The sequence below is a fragment of the Heteronotia binoei genome, unplaced genomic scaffold, assembly GCF_032191835.1.
Source record: "Heteronotia binoei isolate CCM8104 ecotype False Entrance Well unplaced genomic scaffold, APGP_CSIRO_Hbin_v1 ptg000098l, whole genome shotgun sequence".
NCBI classification, from domain to species: Eukaryota; Metazoa; Chordata; class Lepidosauria; order Squamata; family Gekkonidae; genus Heteronotia; species Heteronotia binoei.
In genome coordinates, this window is record NW_026799993.1 from 125,392 (window position 1) to 141,968 (window position 16,577).

At 43.2% G+C, this 16,577-nt stretch overlaps 2 protein-coding genes across 2 annotated transcripts in view; one reads left to right on the forward strand and one right to left on the reverse strand.

Annotated features, from left to right (window-relative positions):
• LOC132590513 (eosinophil peroxidase-like) overlaps nt 1-1,873 on the forward strand; it is a 79,188-nt gene extending 77,315 nt beyond the window's left edge. Inside the window, exon 17 of the mRNA XM_060263422.1 lies at nt 1,786-1,873. Coding sequence (XP_060119405.1) covers nt 1,786-1,873 — 88 coding nt within the window. The remainder of the gene's footprint in view (nt 1-1,785) is intronic.
• A 2,461-nt stretch (nt 1,874-4,334) lies between these two features.
• LOC132590518 (guanine nucleotide exchange factor for Rab-3A-like) overlaps nt 4,335-16,577 on the reverse strand; it is a 29,591-nt gene continuing 17,348 nt past the window's right edge. The window contains exons 5-9 of the mRNA XM_060263428.1: nt 14,968-15,096; nt 14,727-14,839; nt 11,120-11,219; nt 9,764-9,830; nt 4,335-8,127 (exon numbers count right to left, since the gene is read on the reverse strand). Coding sequence (XP_060119411.1) covers nt 8,045-8,127; nt 9,764-9,830; nt 11,120-11,219; nt 14,727-14,839; nt 14,968-15,096 — 492 coding nt within the window. The 3' untranslated portion in view covers nt 4,335-8,044. The remainder of the gene's footprint in view (nt 8,128-9,763; nt 9,831-11,119; nt 11,220-14,726; nt 14,840-14,967; nt 15,097-16,577) is intronic.

Genomic DNA, 16,577 nt, shown 5'->3' on the forward strand with positions numbered 1-16,577 from the left:
GGGTGCTCTTTCGATATGTAAAGAGTATTTAAGGTGTAGGTAATCCAGAATCCCATTTCCAAATGTTTCCTGTAACATTTGGGGTGTTGCAGGATATTACAGAGCTATGTGTGAGAGTGCTTCTTCCCCAGATATAACTTTCTTTGTCCCCATTACAGTGCAGTCCTAGGCATATCAACTCAGAAGAAAGGTGCATTGTGTTCAGTAGTGAGCACTGCCAGGTAAATGTGCACAGGATGAACCAGTAGCTGACCCACTCCTCCTGCTTCTGCTGTTGCACATGCCATTCTTTGCTCCTTTCTACTGCTGTCTGCTGTGCTTCCACCTTCTCCTCCTCATTTCAACACAAAATAACTGAGTGTCACATTTTATAAAATAGATACAGCCCAAGGCAGGAGATGCATGGCTGCGTTTGGGCCTCCCTGACTGAGTGCTGCCAGATGGGGCTTAAATCCTGATACTCAAGGTCTGGCCCTGATGTTTCCTCTGCCCAGCACCTTCCATGTGTTCTTTAGCATGTGTAGTTTGCACCTAAAAAGGAAAGAGTTTGTATTCAGAAGCCTTTTGAAGGGTACATCCGAAAGATCTGCTTGGTCTTTGGACTTGTAGAACTACATATTATGTTGGTTCTATTTCAAACACAATGGACTCTTTTTGTACCACTGTAGTGTGTTGTGCATGGAAGAAATGTTACAGACCACAGCCATTCATTCTTCTTTCATTAAAGCTGCATGACAGAATGTGACCAAAGATCATGGCTTAATGTCAAAAACTTATTTGCTTTTGCACAAATCCTTGTTTTAATTTAAAAAGAGAGCACTTGCATTGACATTTGTTTACTGCTTTTTTTTATCAAATACTTTCTTTAATAGATAATACTGAGCTAGAAGGACCAATGGTTTGGCTGCATAAGGCAGCTTCATGTTCCATGTATGTTGTAAAGAGCTTTAACCATATAAAATGCTGTACAATCATCCAAAACTGTAAATTCCATTGAATTCAATGGGATTTATTCCACTGTAAGTCTACATAGGATTAAGTGTAATAGCTGGATTAAATTTTATTAATCTTTAGTGGGGCCACTGGACTTGTATGTCATTTTACTGCAATAGACTATTGTGGCTACTCTTCTAGAAATGTTAGATTGCAATAAAGTTTGAGCACATTTCTTCACACTCCTCTTTGCATACAGAAGCTCATACCTTGAAAATAAAACTTTGTTGGTCTTAAAGGGGGCACTGGACTCACACTTTGTGCTGCTGCTTCAGACCAACATGATTACCTACCTGAATCTTTCTTCATGGGATTACAATGTTAGGCTTAGTTGTCTCTATGATAACCCTGTGAAGTAGCTCCTTCTTATGCTTGCGTTACCTAGGAGAACTAAGTGTCCAGTTCTCACTCTCTTTTTCTCTCGTGCACACACACAGTAAGACATATGCAAGAAAACCAGCCCAGGCCAGCTAGCCATGCATGGCAAGCCCATCACAGGACTATGCCTTGCCCTCAGCATGGGTCACTGAGTTCTATGCATGGGCATCAGATTTCACATAACTTTCTCTTTGGGTCAGAGTTTCTTTAGATCAGTGAGTAGTTTTTACAGTTATGTTTCCCCTGAGCAAATGTATTTCACAGCAAGTTGCTGCAATCTGTCTCAGATGTACAAGTGAGCCAGTGACTGAACTGATGCATCCCTACGTTTCCAACTTCCAGCATCCACCCTACTGAAGCAGCCATCTCCACTGTGTCTTTTCATTATGGATGACTTTGCAATTTGTTTCCCAGGTGCTTCCAGAACAAGAAGAAAGTGTCCATTTCCAGCTGTCCTCAGGGCAGCTCCAGGGAAGCTCAGAAACCTGACAAGTTAACTTGAACCACATTGTCCTTCAGCCCAGGCGTCTCAGGAACTCTAGCCACAGTGTCTTTCCAGGTATATTATTTTGTGGGCCAAAAAAATTCTTGCCACAGTAAAGTGAATGGATCCCATTAAAGAGAGTCATAGAGAGCACATTCATCAATGACCACTAGTCAAGATGACCAAAGGAAATGTCTGTGCTGAGTCAATAAACCTCTGGATGCTGAGTAAAGGGGAGGCCATCAGGTGAAGACCTTAGCCTCTGTGCCCTTATTGTTAGTGCTTCAGAGGAACTGGTGGGTCACTGTGTGAAAGAGGATGCTGGGCTGAGCATTAACTATGTTCATTATTCCATAAAACTACAGAGAAAAATAGGCTTTGTTCTCTGAGACGTATCCTGTGACTTAAATCTTGTATCTGACTTAAAATACGCAAAGGTAACCTTACACCTGGCTTTCCACTCCAAAGAAGGAATGTGCAGCAGCAGTGGAGTCCTGTAGTCTGCTGTGGTTATTCATAGCCACCAAAACCCAGTTTGTGTGTGCCATTTTCCAGCTCTTTCACATGAATATGTGTGATCAATACAAAGTCACTTTTAAATGTGCAAATATCAGCTTTCTAATATAGGAAAACCAGGCAGGCCATTCCAAATGTTCGTGCATGAGACTGATGAAGTCTTATTGTGTATGTTTTATTGTATTTGTGTGCTTTACAATACCCAGACCGTTTTGGTTTTTAGGGGGAAGCTGATTATGTATAAATTCATGCAATAAACCCTTGGGTAGTTTTTTTGTTTGTTTTAAAGAAGAAAGCTATCCTCTGGAGGTTTCAAGTTTGAGCTGGAGGGAACGGGTGGTAGAACCCTTTTGTCATCCCTGCAGAGCCGTAAGCAAAGTGTAAATGCTCCCTTCTTAACCATTTCTGAAGCAGAAAAAACTGGAAAGAGAGGCAAAGGTGAGAACGAAATCTTCCCTGCCATTCAGTTAGTTGTATGCTAAACTTAACAGAAAGAAGACGAAGTCATTGTTCCAATGACCATAGCATGACAAAAGTTTAGTAAGGCCCTCACCCCACACAGTTGCCCAAGCTGATTTCTAAAGCGATTTTGATACAGTATTTAACATTTGATTTATATGTACGCAGTTCTTGTACTAGATTGTGTGTGCCGGTACTTGAAAGAATATGATCATTGCATTTGAAGTCTGGAGCCTGCTCAGCCTAAACACTGACTGGAATATCAAGCCTCGGTTTCTGCACAATGTCCAGCATGCTAACCACTCCAGTCTCTGTTCCAGATCTGTATATCTCCATTAAACTGACTGCTGGGATACTGGAAACCCATTGCCTTCTGACTTTTCAAAGTGGAGAGGGGATTGATGGAGGAGTTCTCCTAAGCCCAGTAACATTTTGAGAGTCCCAAAGTGGGAAGTGTCTTCCTTCTCTTCAAGGTGAGCTTACAGCAAGCACTGCAGTGGGGCCAATCTCTACCTCATCATCTATCTAAGCAGCAGTGTCTTTCCCATTGCTTCTAGCTCCCAATTTATCTCTGGGGTAAATTTCCTCTGACCCAGAACTCTGTTTACCAAAGCAAGGCTTCCTGAAGACAAGGGTGTTGCCAAAGTTAGCCATGGATCTTATGTACTGAGACAGACCTCAACTTTGTTGCCTAGACTCCATAGCTGCTACTGTCTGCTGCTCAGTTTGAACTTGCGGCTTCTCAGCTCCTTAAAAAGATGACAGCTGCTGAGCTGGTATGCCCATGGCTGTCTGCCCAGCCAAGTCTTTTATTGTTAAAATGACCTCCCAGCCGTTTCCTTACCTCCGTAGAGTATCAAATGTGACATTTAAAGGATAAGCATATACGTGAGGCTACAATGGGCTGGGAAAGAAATGGTACAGGTAAACTTGAGCAGAAAAAGTTGGCGAAGATTTTAAATCAAGCTGTTTTCAAAAACTTGGTGGGGGGGGAGAGAGAAAGAGAATATTCCACTTTCACATCCATAAGTGGCATCAAGTCACAACCAACTTATGGAAATCCCACTTTCACTGCAAGTGATTAAGCAGAGGTAGTTTGCCATTGCCTTCCTCTGCAGTCTTCCTTCCAAGTACCAACCCTACTTAGCTTCTGAGACCTGACTGTACCATGACCCCTTTCCCCAACTTCTTCTTTGCCCTTTAAATTTCTCTAACCCCAAACTAAGCAAGGCAGGAAGATCTGGAAGAACCCTGGCCACACACGTCTTTGATTTCAGTTTGAGTTTAGCACGGTTTCTGTCAGTGGTTAATTACTGTTTAATCAAATCAATCCCCAGCTGAGAAATAATCTGGACACCAACCCCACCCCCTGCAGATCCAAGTGTGCTGTGCACTTGAATTCATTCTTGGCACACTCCAGCTCTACAGGGAGGTAATTTCTTCCTCCGCTCACATTTAAGAACTAATCCTTGCATGGGAGAAGAAAAAATAAAGCCATAAAAACTTCTGTTTTGAAAATGTGCTATTTATTTTACAGCTGGAACACATGCAGGCTTGAAAAGGAATAAAACAGCCTGAAGGCAGGAAAAACCAGCCCAACTCTGAGTACTGGTGTCTATTTATTAAATAGAGATCAGTATATTTTATTAAAATAGGAACACAAGAGGAGATAGTAATGCATCCAAGAGAATTGCAGATCATTGCCCCTTCCACCTAAGAAAATGCTTCTCAGTGGTCCAGGGAGGGTAGCAGGTATATGCCTTACAGGAAAGGAACGATCTTGATTCCCCCACCACCACCAAAAACCCCCAAATGTATAGGTTTTCAGCACCTGACTCACTAAACTGAGGCCAAAGACAAGAAACCCCACTGCAGTTTTCATTCTTATGAACCCAAACACTAACCTTACTACACGTGGAATGTTCTCTATAATCACGAGAAATCTAGATTGAAAAATATTTCATATTACCTCATTCCACCAGGGCCTGAATGGTCTGCTATTAAAAGCAACTCTCTTTTATGCGGGCCAGCTATTCAATAGAAACAAAGCTCCTCTGCTCGCTTGAGAGAGTGAATTACTAGCAAGAAGCCTCCTTTGGTTTCTTTCTGCACTGAAATGTTATATATGGATGTTATGGGGAACAGGGCAAGTACTGCAAGAAGAAATTGCATAACTCATTTGAGCCCAATAAAAAACTATCATATGGAATATGCTCACACACAACAGTGTTAAAATTATTTTAAAAGTCACCGAAGATAATTTAACTTTGAAATGTGCATGATGGTGTTGGGGTGGGACGTGCCTCCTACACTGCTGATTTACATGCACACAGACCTCAGTTGTTTGGAACTTTGAGAAATTACAGAGCATGGACATAGGTACTACAATTCTTGGTGGCTAGCCCATAAAACACTAACTTCTTTAACGCAAGTATACAGAGGATCGGGGCTATAAATGAAGCAACTGTGGAGTAGCTAGAATTTACTTTCCCAGTTAAATTAACTGGAGGAGAGGTGATTTAGATACAGTAGGCTTTCTGTGGGATGGAAGGGCAAGGAATGTGAGACAGACTTCCCTTATCTTCCCTCAGTATTCTTGTGACTGTTGAGAAGTCAGTGGGACGGATCCTATCAAAAAGATCACTCTGCACACAAGGGGGTGATTTTTGCAAGTTCCCCCTGCTGCCTTATCTCTACAACCCGTCATGCTGCCAGCTCCAGCAGTGGTCTCCTGCCCCTCCAGAACAGCATTTGAGGCAGCATTTTGCAATGTTAGGCTTAGTTGGGACATTTTAGTTGAGATGCAACCCAGTTGCATTAAGCTCTCCCAGTCCATAACACTGGCATTTGGGCAATATAGGGGGCTGTCAAGAGAGATGAGGAAAGTCACATCTGTAGACTCCTTGTCCTTGCAGTTCAGGGGATCTAACCTGATTTGGTCAACACCAATCCATTTGGCCCTGTGCCATCTCTGCCGACAGGAGGAATGGAACTGGAGCAACACAAGAATGGAGTGAGGCAAAGAGGTGTCTCTTGGCCATTAGCTGAAAGCAAGACTTGCCCAAAACAGGAAGGGGCAAGTGTTGTTGCAGTTTGTCCTCTTGGAAGCATCATTCCATTAATATTTCCTCCCAGATACATCTTTAGGGAGAACTTTTATTTTATGTATAAGTATGTATGTGTGTATATATATATTTATTATAATCCTTAGCATGCATATGCTTCTAGAAATGATCAAGATGATATCATGTCCTGGTTCAACTGCCAGGACCACCGTGCAGCAAAGCATCAGGGACCCCCAAACCAGATCCAACAGAACATTCACTTAACTGCAATGATAAGGAAAGACTATCCCAAAAGTCACTGCTGTCAATAAAGCCAAACAGCCTTCACCATTGCACACAGTCCCTATGTAGTACCAAAGACAGGCAATTATTTCTCTCCAAAGCTCATACAATGCCACTCCACCAGGGAATGGAATTGAGAGTACCAGCAATGACGTGGAATCAGGCAGATGCAACAGACATCAAGAGAAAAGAGAAAGCAATGCAAAGCACTTCTCTACCAGTAGGGCCTTTGTGCCCAACTGAATCTGAGATGATGGAACCAAGCATCATGGCAGTTGAGATTTCATTTCATGAAGGTTGTAGACTCAATGCAGCAGCTTTTGTGGGGGGGAGGGGCTTAAACAGTCTCAATGTCAGAGATCATCCATGGAATGTGGGGAGAAATGAGTGCATTTCAACATGAGATGAGGGCCTTCTCCAATGAATAAACCACTGACAAGTTCCCTTAAATCTGAGGATACGGAGAATGGCCTTCAGAGCAGAGGATGCAGTTTGCAAATGGAAGAGAGTGCCCGCAATGCTGGTCTTAACCGTCAAGCAGCCTGTCCTCAAGCGAAGTCTCAAGTGGTTTAGCCTCCAAATCAAAAGCTAGGAGAGACTTTTGCTTTGCTATCACTTAACAGGCCTCCCGCTTCTCCTGTGTGGTTTTCAAATTCAAAATCAAGTCTACTTGCTGTTTATAAAGTCAAAATTAATTTTTCATTCCAAAACCTATTGTGTGCTCCTGCCCATTCCATTAAAAAAGAGCAGAATTGACATTCCACACAACTCTATCTTTCTAGAAAATTTAAGAGCAAAAGTCAAGATGAACTCAATGTGTTATGCTCTGTATTAATTTTACACCTTTAACATTAATACAGCACTAAAGAAAAATGCTCTTTTATATCTGTCTAACGGGAAATCTGAGCACAGGAAAAGTGTCTTACACAAGTGTCTGTAGTAACACAATGGAAGTGAATCTCCAGCTGGTGCTTAGATGGCTACAAAGTACAGTGAAGGAATTCAAATGAGACACATGATGTCAGCAGATGAGAACTGCTTCTTTGAGAGCCAACATGGCAACCAAGTTCACCCACCAGATTGTGGAGAAAAACCATCTGCAGCCTCAGGCCACTAACCTCTACATAGTTTTGGGACATCCAATGTTATGCAACTTCCTCATTCTTGCATCATGACTGAGGCTCCAGTCAGAGGTTTGGCCAAGAATGCCTGTCTGTCCTCACAGGATCAAGTATGGGATCTCTTATACAACCAAAAAGGCAAACCCTGAGTTATAAACAGAATGAAAAGCATTCTTTGTGACTCTGCCTCTCCAGCCTGAATCTTGCAGGCACCTCAGAAGACAGAGGTCTGGGAAGCACTGGAAGAACACCCACTCAGTGGCTATAAAGCAAGGTCATTGTGTAGTGCTAGCATCTGGAGAGGGCCCCTCCCCTTACCAACAGCTGGAGCAACAAGCTGTGCATTACAGCTCAAACCTTTCTTTCTTTCTTTCTTTCATGTGGATATTCCCAGTTACACGCAGGATCAACAAGAGCGTAGTTCAGTGTATGGCTATTACAATTGCTGAAGCAAATAATTCAAGAATATTAGACGTAGGCTGGCTGAAGAATGCATAGAAAAATAATTCCATGAGTGTGGGTAACCTCACTTGATTGTGCCAAAGATCTAGAAGTCACTGGGCAAATCTGCATTTTGAAGGTGAACTCAGAAAGCGGCAAATGATTTCACAGGACAAATTGGTGCTCCTTTGGTCTTCTTGTTGCATTTGCCAGCTTCTATTCCTAATGGAGACGAAACACCAAACCATCTGTCTGTCTGATGGTGTATCTGTATGGTGACACCCTTTAAGACTGGCAGTGCCGAGCTACATCTCACTGGAATAGAACCCCAGCTTGGCAAGGGACATTTCTTTCCTGAGCCGCATGATTTCCCAGTACATCAGTTCCACTGCAAGACAAAAGCAAAAGGGGAAGCAAGTAAGAAGCCAAAGCAGTTTGTTCTGCATCCCACCCCAGAAATGCCATCTTGGGATCCAGAAATTTTTGGCCTGAAGAAGAGCTACAGGGCAAGCAGGCACTTCAGCTAGTCTTCTTGCACTACAGCGCTCCATTAACATGGGAAGCATCTTCTGTCAAATCCACTCTTGCTACATAGCTGTGGAAGGCTGGAGGCAGACAATTCTGCCTCCTTTCAACAAACTAATGTAAGGCAGAGTCACATCCAGAATGAGCCAGAGATCACAGCTCCTTATTTCAGCCAGTCTGCGGCAGACAGGCAGCATCTGAGACAGAAGCCAGAAACAATGTCTAGGAGCATTCTATTCTGTGACACAGGTTAGACTGAGAGAGTGACAAGCCCAAGGTCACCCAGTGAGCTTCATGGGGCTAAGCGGGGGCTTGAACCAGGGTCTTCCCAATCTTAAATCTAACCCACTGACCAGAGAGACTTTTGTCTTCTCTCCACCTTCCTTTGGTCTTTCTCCTATATCACACCTGTTCCTGGACTGATGTGCACAGTAGAACTTTCAAAGGCATTTTTGTCCAGTATGTGTCCTTGGCCTGCATGTGGCCGTGTCCTGGGGTAGCATGGGAGGATGAGTCCTGATTGGAGGAGGACGGCCTGCCCTCAAGCCCTGCCCTGGGAAATCCTCCCTGCATGGCAGATTCCTCAGTACCTCCTGAAAGGCATCCTTCACCAGCACTGACACTGCCCCCTGACCCAACAGAACCCTCAAGCCCGGAGGACGCAGCATGGACCTACCTGCTGGCAGACCCACTACATGACCCCAGGAGCAGAGAAAGCAAAGAGCTAGGGAACACGTAAGTGTGTGCTTGGCAGCCCAAAACCTCCTCTCATCTGAGGAAGCAGGAGTGACCAATGAGTAACTTCAGGATCTTGGCCCTGCTACTGCTCGTGAGTAGAAAAGCTGACTCGGGTTGTGAGATGGGCCTAACTGTGCAGCCAGCATCACCTGCTGGGAAACGCCTTTTATAAGCCTGCAGTGAGGCAGAACCCAGTGCAGGATCAAGTTGCCTACAACCTTCCTAATGATCCTACCAAGCTACTTGCATTTGCATTAGCAACCCTCTGAACCCTGTTGCCTGAGTCCCAGACTTGCTTTTGGACCTTGCCTCTGGACTCCACTCCTTGACTGCAGACTTGACTTGGGACTGTGACCCTAAGACAGTCTTGAACCCTGTCCAGCAGGCCCTGTTGTTGCCCAGGGCTTTGCCCCCAGCCTGGGAAGCAGGACATCAAGTCCAACTATTGCAGTCCAACCCAGACTTCTAACCAACCAATCTTTACTAACTTCTCTAACATTTCAACTTGACCCACCCACTCTCTAATGCACAATTTGTCTGTCACCCCTGCCGTCGTTATCCATCATTCAAAGAAGACAGGAAGACCACACATTGTAATCCCTCTTCCAGCAGTTTTTATGAAGGGGAAGAAGTGATTCCACAACTAGGGAGGGAAGGTCAAGCTCAGACCCATTGCAGGAAACAGGCTACAGGGGGCAGCAAGGCCTCCACCTTTAAAGATGGGGTAATAGGAGAGGAGAGAAGAAGAGACGTTTACCTACCGTCTTGCCTTACCAGTCCCTGCTGGATATAGCGTATGTAGGTGAAGAAGTTGCATACTGCTGTAATCTGGAAGAGAGAATAACTTTCTAAGACTTAACAAGTCCTGTTTTACTCCATCACCCAATTACACAGGCCTGGTGTACACACAGCAAAGTAAGACAATGGGAGCCCTAAAGTGGTAGCTCAAATGAGAGCACTTCAGACTGCATGTGGGACACACATTTCAACAGTATAAGTATATACATATGCCACATGTTTAAAAAGGCAAAACACACCAAGGAAAGTGCTATTAACCCCGTCCACTCCTTACTGTGCTGCTTCCACAGACCTCCTTATTTGGGGGTGTTTTCAACAGTGCAGTTCCTCCACCTGCAATCTGAAGTGGTACAGCTCCTTCTAGCACCCCATTCTGCTGTACGCACAGGCAAGGCTGTTGCCTTGCAGCCTCTTCCTGGTGCCCGGGCCTAGCACCACATGAAAGAGAGGCAGCAAGATGGCAGATGGGCATCTGGACTAGCCACATTATTTCAGTTGCCCATGAACGAAGATATGCTACTCCAGAGAAGGGCTTCAAAGTAAGAAAGTTACATGTAGTTGTGGGGGGAGGATATATAATGAAAAAAAGAGAGCAAAAGGAAAGTTTCAAAAGAGTTCTCAGGGTATGACCAGGAGGCAACTTTACTGAACTGAAGAGCTCAGAGTTGATCAGTGCTTGGGTACAACGCTTGGGCACAAGGGAATACTTTGTACACGGTTACATGATTAAAGAAAGATTATACATAACTGTAATACCGTACTTCAGGGTTTTGTCTTTAGAAACTGATCGTTTTTGCACACTCTGCATGCTCAAAAGTTTGCTTTTTACACATTTACAAGTTGCTGGGTACCAGTGTTTTAGTGCAAAATCATCACAATTTCATGACAATTATCAACTTAATCTGATGAAGCGCATTCTTGCCTTCAAATGCTCATACCACAGCAAGCTCATTAATCTTCAACAGACCAGGGGACTTTGTTGTTGTTTTTTAGATGGAAAGGGACATAAAAGAAGGCCTGGGATGCCTGGGAAACAGCACGAGGTCATCATTGTCTGATCAAAAGAGTAGAAAGCCAGGCATGCCACACCAAAGATTAGATTGTTTCACTTGGGAGCAGCTACCCAAGGCCAGGTTAAGACATACTGAGGGTCCAGGCTACATCAGCTTTAAGAGGTCCCATGGCATTACCAAAAATGATAATTTAAGGGGGGGGGCAAAATCTGAGGCTCTGACCTGTATCTTGCTCAGTTTGTGGAGAAATCCAGCTCTGCTGCTCCCCCTTGTCCCTATGCAGATGATCTCAGGTCTGAGACTTACCCTGGCCCTGCAGGAAGGAGAAATGTAGTAATAATTCCCAGAGTCCCCCAGTTTGATGCGATGTCTGCATGCTCGGGAAAGGCCGCTCAGAGCACACTTCCTGTAAAGGAAAGGAAAGGTGGGAAGAACAGTTTAGTGAAAGGCTCTTCTTCAAATTAAGAACACACCCAATCAGGCAAGCTGCTACAAGCCACAGCAGAAGCAGAAGCCTTAACTTCCATGTAAAGACTTTTATTATTGTGTTTTTGAGGATTTGTGGACATGTACTTTTTGAGAGACATTGCCAAGATATATTCTTTTTGGCATCATCTGTTTCAATTATTTTTTGTAACATTAGAACAGAATTCCTCTTCCCAGGTAGTAATGTTATTAAATGACGGGAAGGCTTTTCCAGGCTATTTATGAGCAGGTTCCTGCGTTGAGGCTTGATACTGGGAAATACCACTGAAGCTTTAGCTAAGGAGCAACTTTGGCTAAGGAGCAACCAGCAGCTCTGGAAGCAGAAGGAACTAGGTGTTAGTAACTTATTAGTGGAGCAAACATCTGTAATCATTCGGTTTTAAAAATCACTTACGTTACAATTTGGGACCGGAATCCACTGTGAAAAGGGACCAAAAAAAGAAAGGGTGGAAAAGGAGGAAACCAAAATCAGGATAAAAATACAAAACTCATTCATAACATGGGGTTGACAGGCATGAAAACAGCAAGGCGGATATGGGGAGGGGGCGATAACCCAAAGGCATGCTGCCCTGGCCCTACCATGACACTGTGAAAAGTGGCTCTTCACTGGCACTAGACCATTGCTCAGAAGCAGGAAATACATATCAGGCCAGCTTCAAGTTTAGATCTTGCCAATGAGGAGGAGCATTATCCCAAATTTCAAGGCCCTATAGTTCAGACCGCAGTGCTCTGCATCAAGTCCTTTCCTCATGGTTCAAGGTGGCTTACAACGTTACAAACATTTTCAGGTAAAAAGCAAGAATAAAAATAAAGTAACAAATCCCAAATCTCTCCCCACTCTCCCTCTTAAAAGATGCCTGCTAGTTCAGACTCCGTCAAAAGCCCTGGCCAAACGGGCAGGACTTGCAGCACCTCCTGAAGACCTCCAAGGTAGGGGGTCCTCTCACCTTTTCAGGCAGTCCATTCCACAGAGCCAGAACCATGATGGAAATGGCTGATGGGCCATCCTAAGTGGTGGGAGAGCCAAGAGATGGCTGCCTGTTGACCATAGTTGGTGCATAAGGACTTATGGAAAGAGACTGTCCTGCTCTATGACATGAGCTCTATGACATGCTCTGCCTGATTCATCCTAGTCTTCCACCAACACTGCTCTGCTTCATAACATTCAGCTCCCTGGTGAACCAAGGAGCTGGAGGCCTCACAGAGCATGGGAGAGGATGCCGAGGAGCAACTCTGTTTATGGCCCCAGTCAGCCCGTCATTCCATGCAGCTACAAGGCCTTGTCAGGGTCACCAGGGAGGCTTTCAAAATTTCCCAAAGCTGACTGGAAATCAACAGGATCCATTAATCCCTGAGGGCAGATCATTTAAATTGGTCCACAGCTCCTGCAGAGAGGAGGCAACAAACTCAGCCATTCCATCAGAAGAGAGTGAACAACAACAGCCAACCTTCCAGCCCCCAAATTAGATCACCAGCAAGCCACTCAGTGAAGAAAAGAAGGTCCAGCATATGTCCTTTTTCATGTGTTGGGCCCATTACAATCCAAGACAGACCCATGACTATCATGCCGGCTGTGAAGTCCTGAGCTTGACCAGACAAGGAAGCCTCGGAATGTACCTTGAAATCCCCCAGGACAATCATCTTTGAGGTCCTCAATACCAAATCCACTACCACCTCTGTTAGCCAAGCTAAAGATCCTGCTGGTAAGCCAGGTGGACAGTACACCAGCAGGATCCCTAATCTGTCCTTGGTGCCCAACACAAGGTACATACAATCAAAGCCAGCCTCTGCCTGCACCAGGTACCTAGTGATGGGAAAAGACACACCAAAAAGAAATGCTACCCTCCCTCCAATCCTCCAGTTCCATGTTGATGAAGGACTTTATACCCAGCTGGTGTGAGCTATGTCAAAGTGGCCACACATCAGAGTCATCCAGTCCAGTTCCAATTAAGCAAGCAGGTCAACCTGTTCCTCAAACAACAGGTCAGATATTGTTGCAATCTTACTGCTCACAAACTTGCACAACTCCAAAGTTGAAGTGGAACCACCTAAAAGATCCTCCCCATCCACATTGTGAGGGATGGGATGGAGATCAGACATGCAGCAGACATTATGTCTCCCTGTGTGTCTTCCTGCACCAACACTCCTCCCACTGCCCTCTCTTCCCATCCCCAACAGATGCTGCTGTTTTATACAGAATCAGATCATTGACCCATTCCATTCAGTATTGCTTGCTCTGACTGTCAGTTCTTCTCCAGGCCACTTGGACACAAGAAGATCTTGCAGCTGAGATTCTTAAATTAAAGATCTTGGGTACAGAACCTGGTATGTTCTCCCTGAAAAATAGGCACTGTACCACTGATGCATAGCCCTGTGGATTTCTGGCGTGTCACAGAATTCAAGGTGACTCAATTTAAAAAAAAATCTATAGAAATAAAATTTAAATAAAAACTCTGAAGGTGATGGCCAATTTCATGCTAGGATTTGTTTCTTGAAAGAAACCAGTTTGCTGGATTATCAAAAAGCAGGAAGGGAAAGTGAAAAAATCACTCTCAAAAGTGCCATTACAAGGATTTCAGCATCAAAAGGATGCAGGACTAAGGAAAAGGAGGTGGGAAGGGGGGGCGTTTATTTGAAAAAGTGCATTTTTCTCCATCACAAAATATCATTTAAAAGTCCTGGATATTACAGAATCTGTAAACAGGAGAGATGAAATAGAAGGTAAACAATCTAAACCTAGCATGAGAAGTTCTCTCATGTGTTATGGATTAAGAATTATCATCTGAAAATGGGGGTGGGAGGACTCCAAGGCACATAAATATATAATAGACAGGGAGCTATAAACTCAAAGACACAGTTTGGAAACTTGCCAAAACATTTGTTCATGAGGCTCTTGAAGATTTATATTCCTTAACGGTTCATGCTAAACTGTAACTCAGATATGGAACAAGGTTATCAGTGTATGTAGGTCAACTTATAGGACTCCATTGCTACACTTTCTAAAGCTATGCAACTGGCTACGAAGAACAGATCTTTCTCACTGGCGACACCATCCTTTGGAACTTCCTCCTTAGTGAAGCTTGCCAAGTATGATCACCACTGGCTTTTAGAAGACTAGTGAATATTTACCTTGAAAAGTCTTTAGGTGAGCAGATGTGTTGGGTTTATGTCAGTTCTGATTCCACCACCATTTAACTACTATGTTGTTCAGTTTCATTATTACAGTTTTAGTGGCAGTCAATCTTAAATTGAAAGGTTCATGGTACAGATTGAAAGCAAGAATACAAATAAACAAAACATCTGAATTCCATGAACATCTAAGCAGAAGGATCTGATTCATAAAAGAAACTGCAGGTGCACCAGTGAAGGAAGCCAAATACACATCTGTGAGGTTTAAAGAACAGAGACATCTGAGAGAGTTCCTTACTTTGGTCCACCACACTCAATGGCTGACACCTTCACCACAGGAAGAGTCTGAGTAGCCACTGGTTCAATAGTGAGTGTGTTCTGCTCCACGGCTGCCTGAACCAACTCTGACAGCTGCAGCAAATGAAACAAAAGGCAGGATTATTCAGATCGCCAAGATAAGGTGGTAAACAGGGAGCTGTTGTTAGAAGTAACCCAAGTGAAGCAAGACATGTGGGAGAAAAAACTATTTTTGAACTTGCCTCATGTTTGGTGAAGTCTAGACAAGGGCCCACATCTTCCTGGTATATTCTCTCCAGAAACTGACATGATTTATCCAAAGATGGAGACTCCTTCCAAGCCTGAAATTCTGCAAACAAGATGGAATCCACCTGCAGTGACAGGACAGACATGCAGTGGAAGGTAAAAGACAACAGCACCTGACAAGGCAGCAAGTTATTAGTACACACTAGTCAAGAAGTTACCTCAAAATAGATAGTATTCACTACAACCTACAAGGTGAACAAGCAGACTAAGTGTGACATGTGAACTAGAGTGAACTCCAGTGCCTAGGAGCTTAAAAGTCTCCAAACATATAGCAGCAACTACACAAAGAAGAGAGGGCCATGCCAACAAAACATCAGGAAGAGGGCATCTTTCAACCATGGTAATAAACAAACAAGGCAGCTTTGGTCATAAACTTGTGCAAAGCCCATAGTTATTGGGCTCTACATGCCACTGAATCAAAGTGGATAAAAATCAATTTTTTATTTAAATAGATTTCTTTGATTTAAATCAGATTTTTTAAATAAAATGCTTTTTGAGGAAAAATATTATCATCCAAAGGTTATTCCATCATGAAATAAGGATTAGTTTTTAATTCTGAAGCATAAGGCTGTATATTCCAGCAATGTTTAAATTTTTTGGTAATAAATTCTATTAATCCATTCACAATGCCATGCTCTTCCAGAGGTTTCTGTAAAATTACTGAGCAGTTTCTCTGCTAGATATTATCACAGAACACAGATGCTTGGTTTTGCATGCCTCTTCTACACAGCAAAAAATGTTATAAAATGAACAGAGTTGAGAAAAAGACCTTAATCTAATTGTTCTACAAACCTATGTACACAGAATCATCCCCTTAAGTGCTAAGTTTCAAAAAGTTAAATGAACAGAAAAAGATTGCTTGGAGTGGAATAGATTTGCACAAGAAGAAACTTAAGTGTGAAGAGGGAGGGGCAAGCAGTAAAAATGAAAGTGAAACTTTTTGAGCAGAGTACTCCACAAGACTTTGGATCTTTTGTGTTTATAACCCAAGGTTTATCACATTATTCTTTCCCTGGAGAAGAAAACCTATAATGGCAGCAGGTCGTAAAAGAGACCTGGTTTGGGAATATTTTAATGACGTTCCTCTACCTATTGGTAAGGCAGGCATGCGTGCAAAATGCAAACACTGCAACAAAGAAATGCAAGGCCTGGTGGCCCGAATGAGGCAACATCATGAGAAGTGCTATGATGAAGATGACAACAGAAACATGTTTGAACAGGCAGGATCTTCAGGTTGGTAAACATTTTTATTTAATCATATTTCTTAAAGAGTGCCTTGAATTGTCATGTTTGAGCAAAATTATATTTCTTATTATTACTGCATGTTACTGTCATTTTGATCCAGTTATGAAGAAAAGCAAATATTCCTTTTTGGGCAGTGCTGAATGGCACTGAATACAATAAGCAGAAATTGTATAAATAATAAAATAACAGCATTGATTTTTTTTTTTTTGTTTCGGGGAATTCATCATCAACACTACGGATTCTGGAAACTATCCTCCATCCTTCTGATAGAATAAATATAAGATTCATTAATTCAATGAAG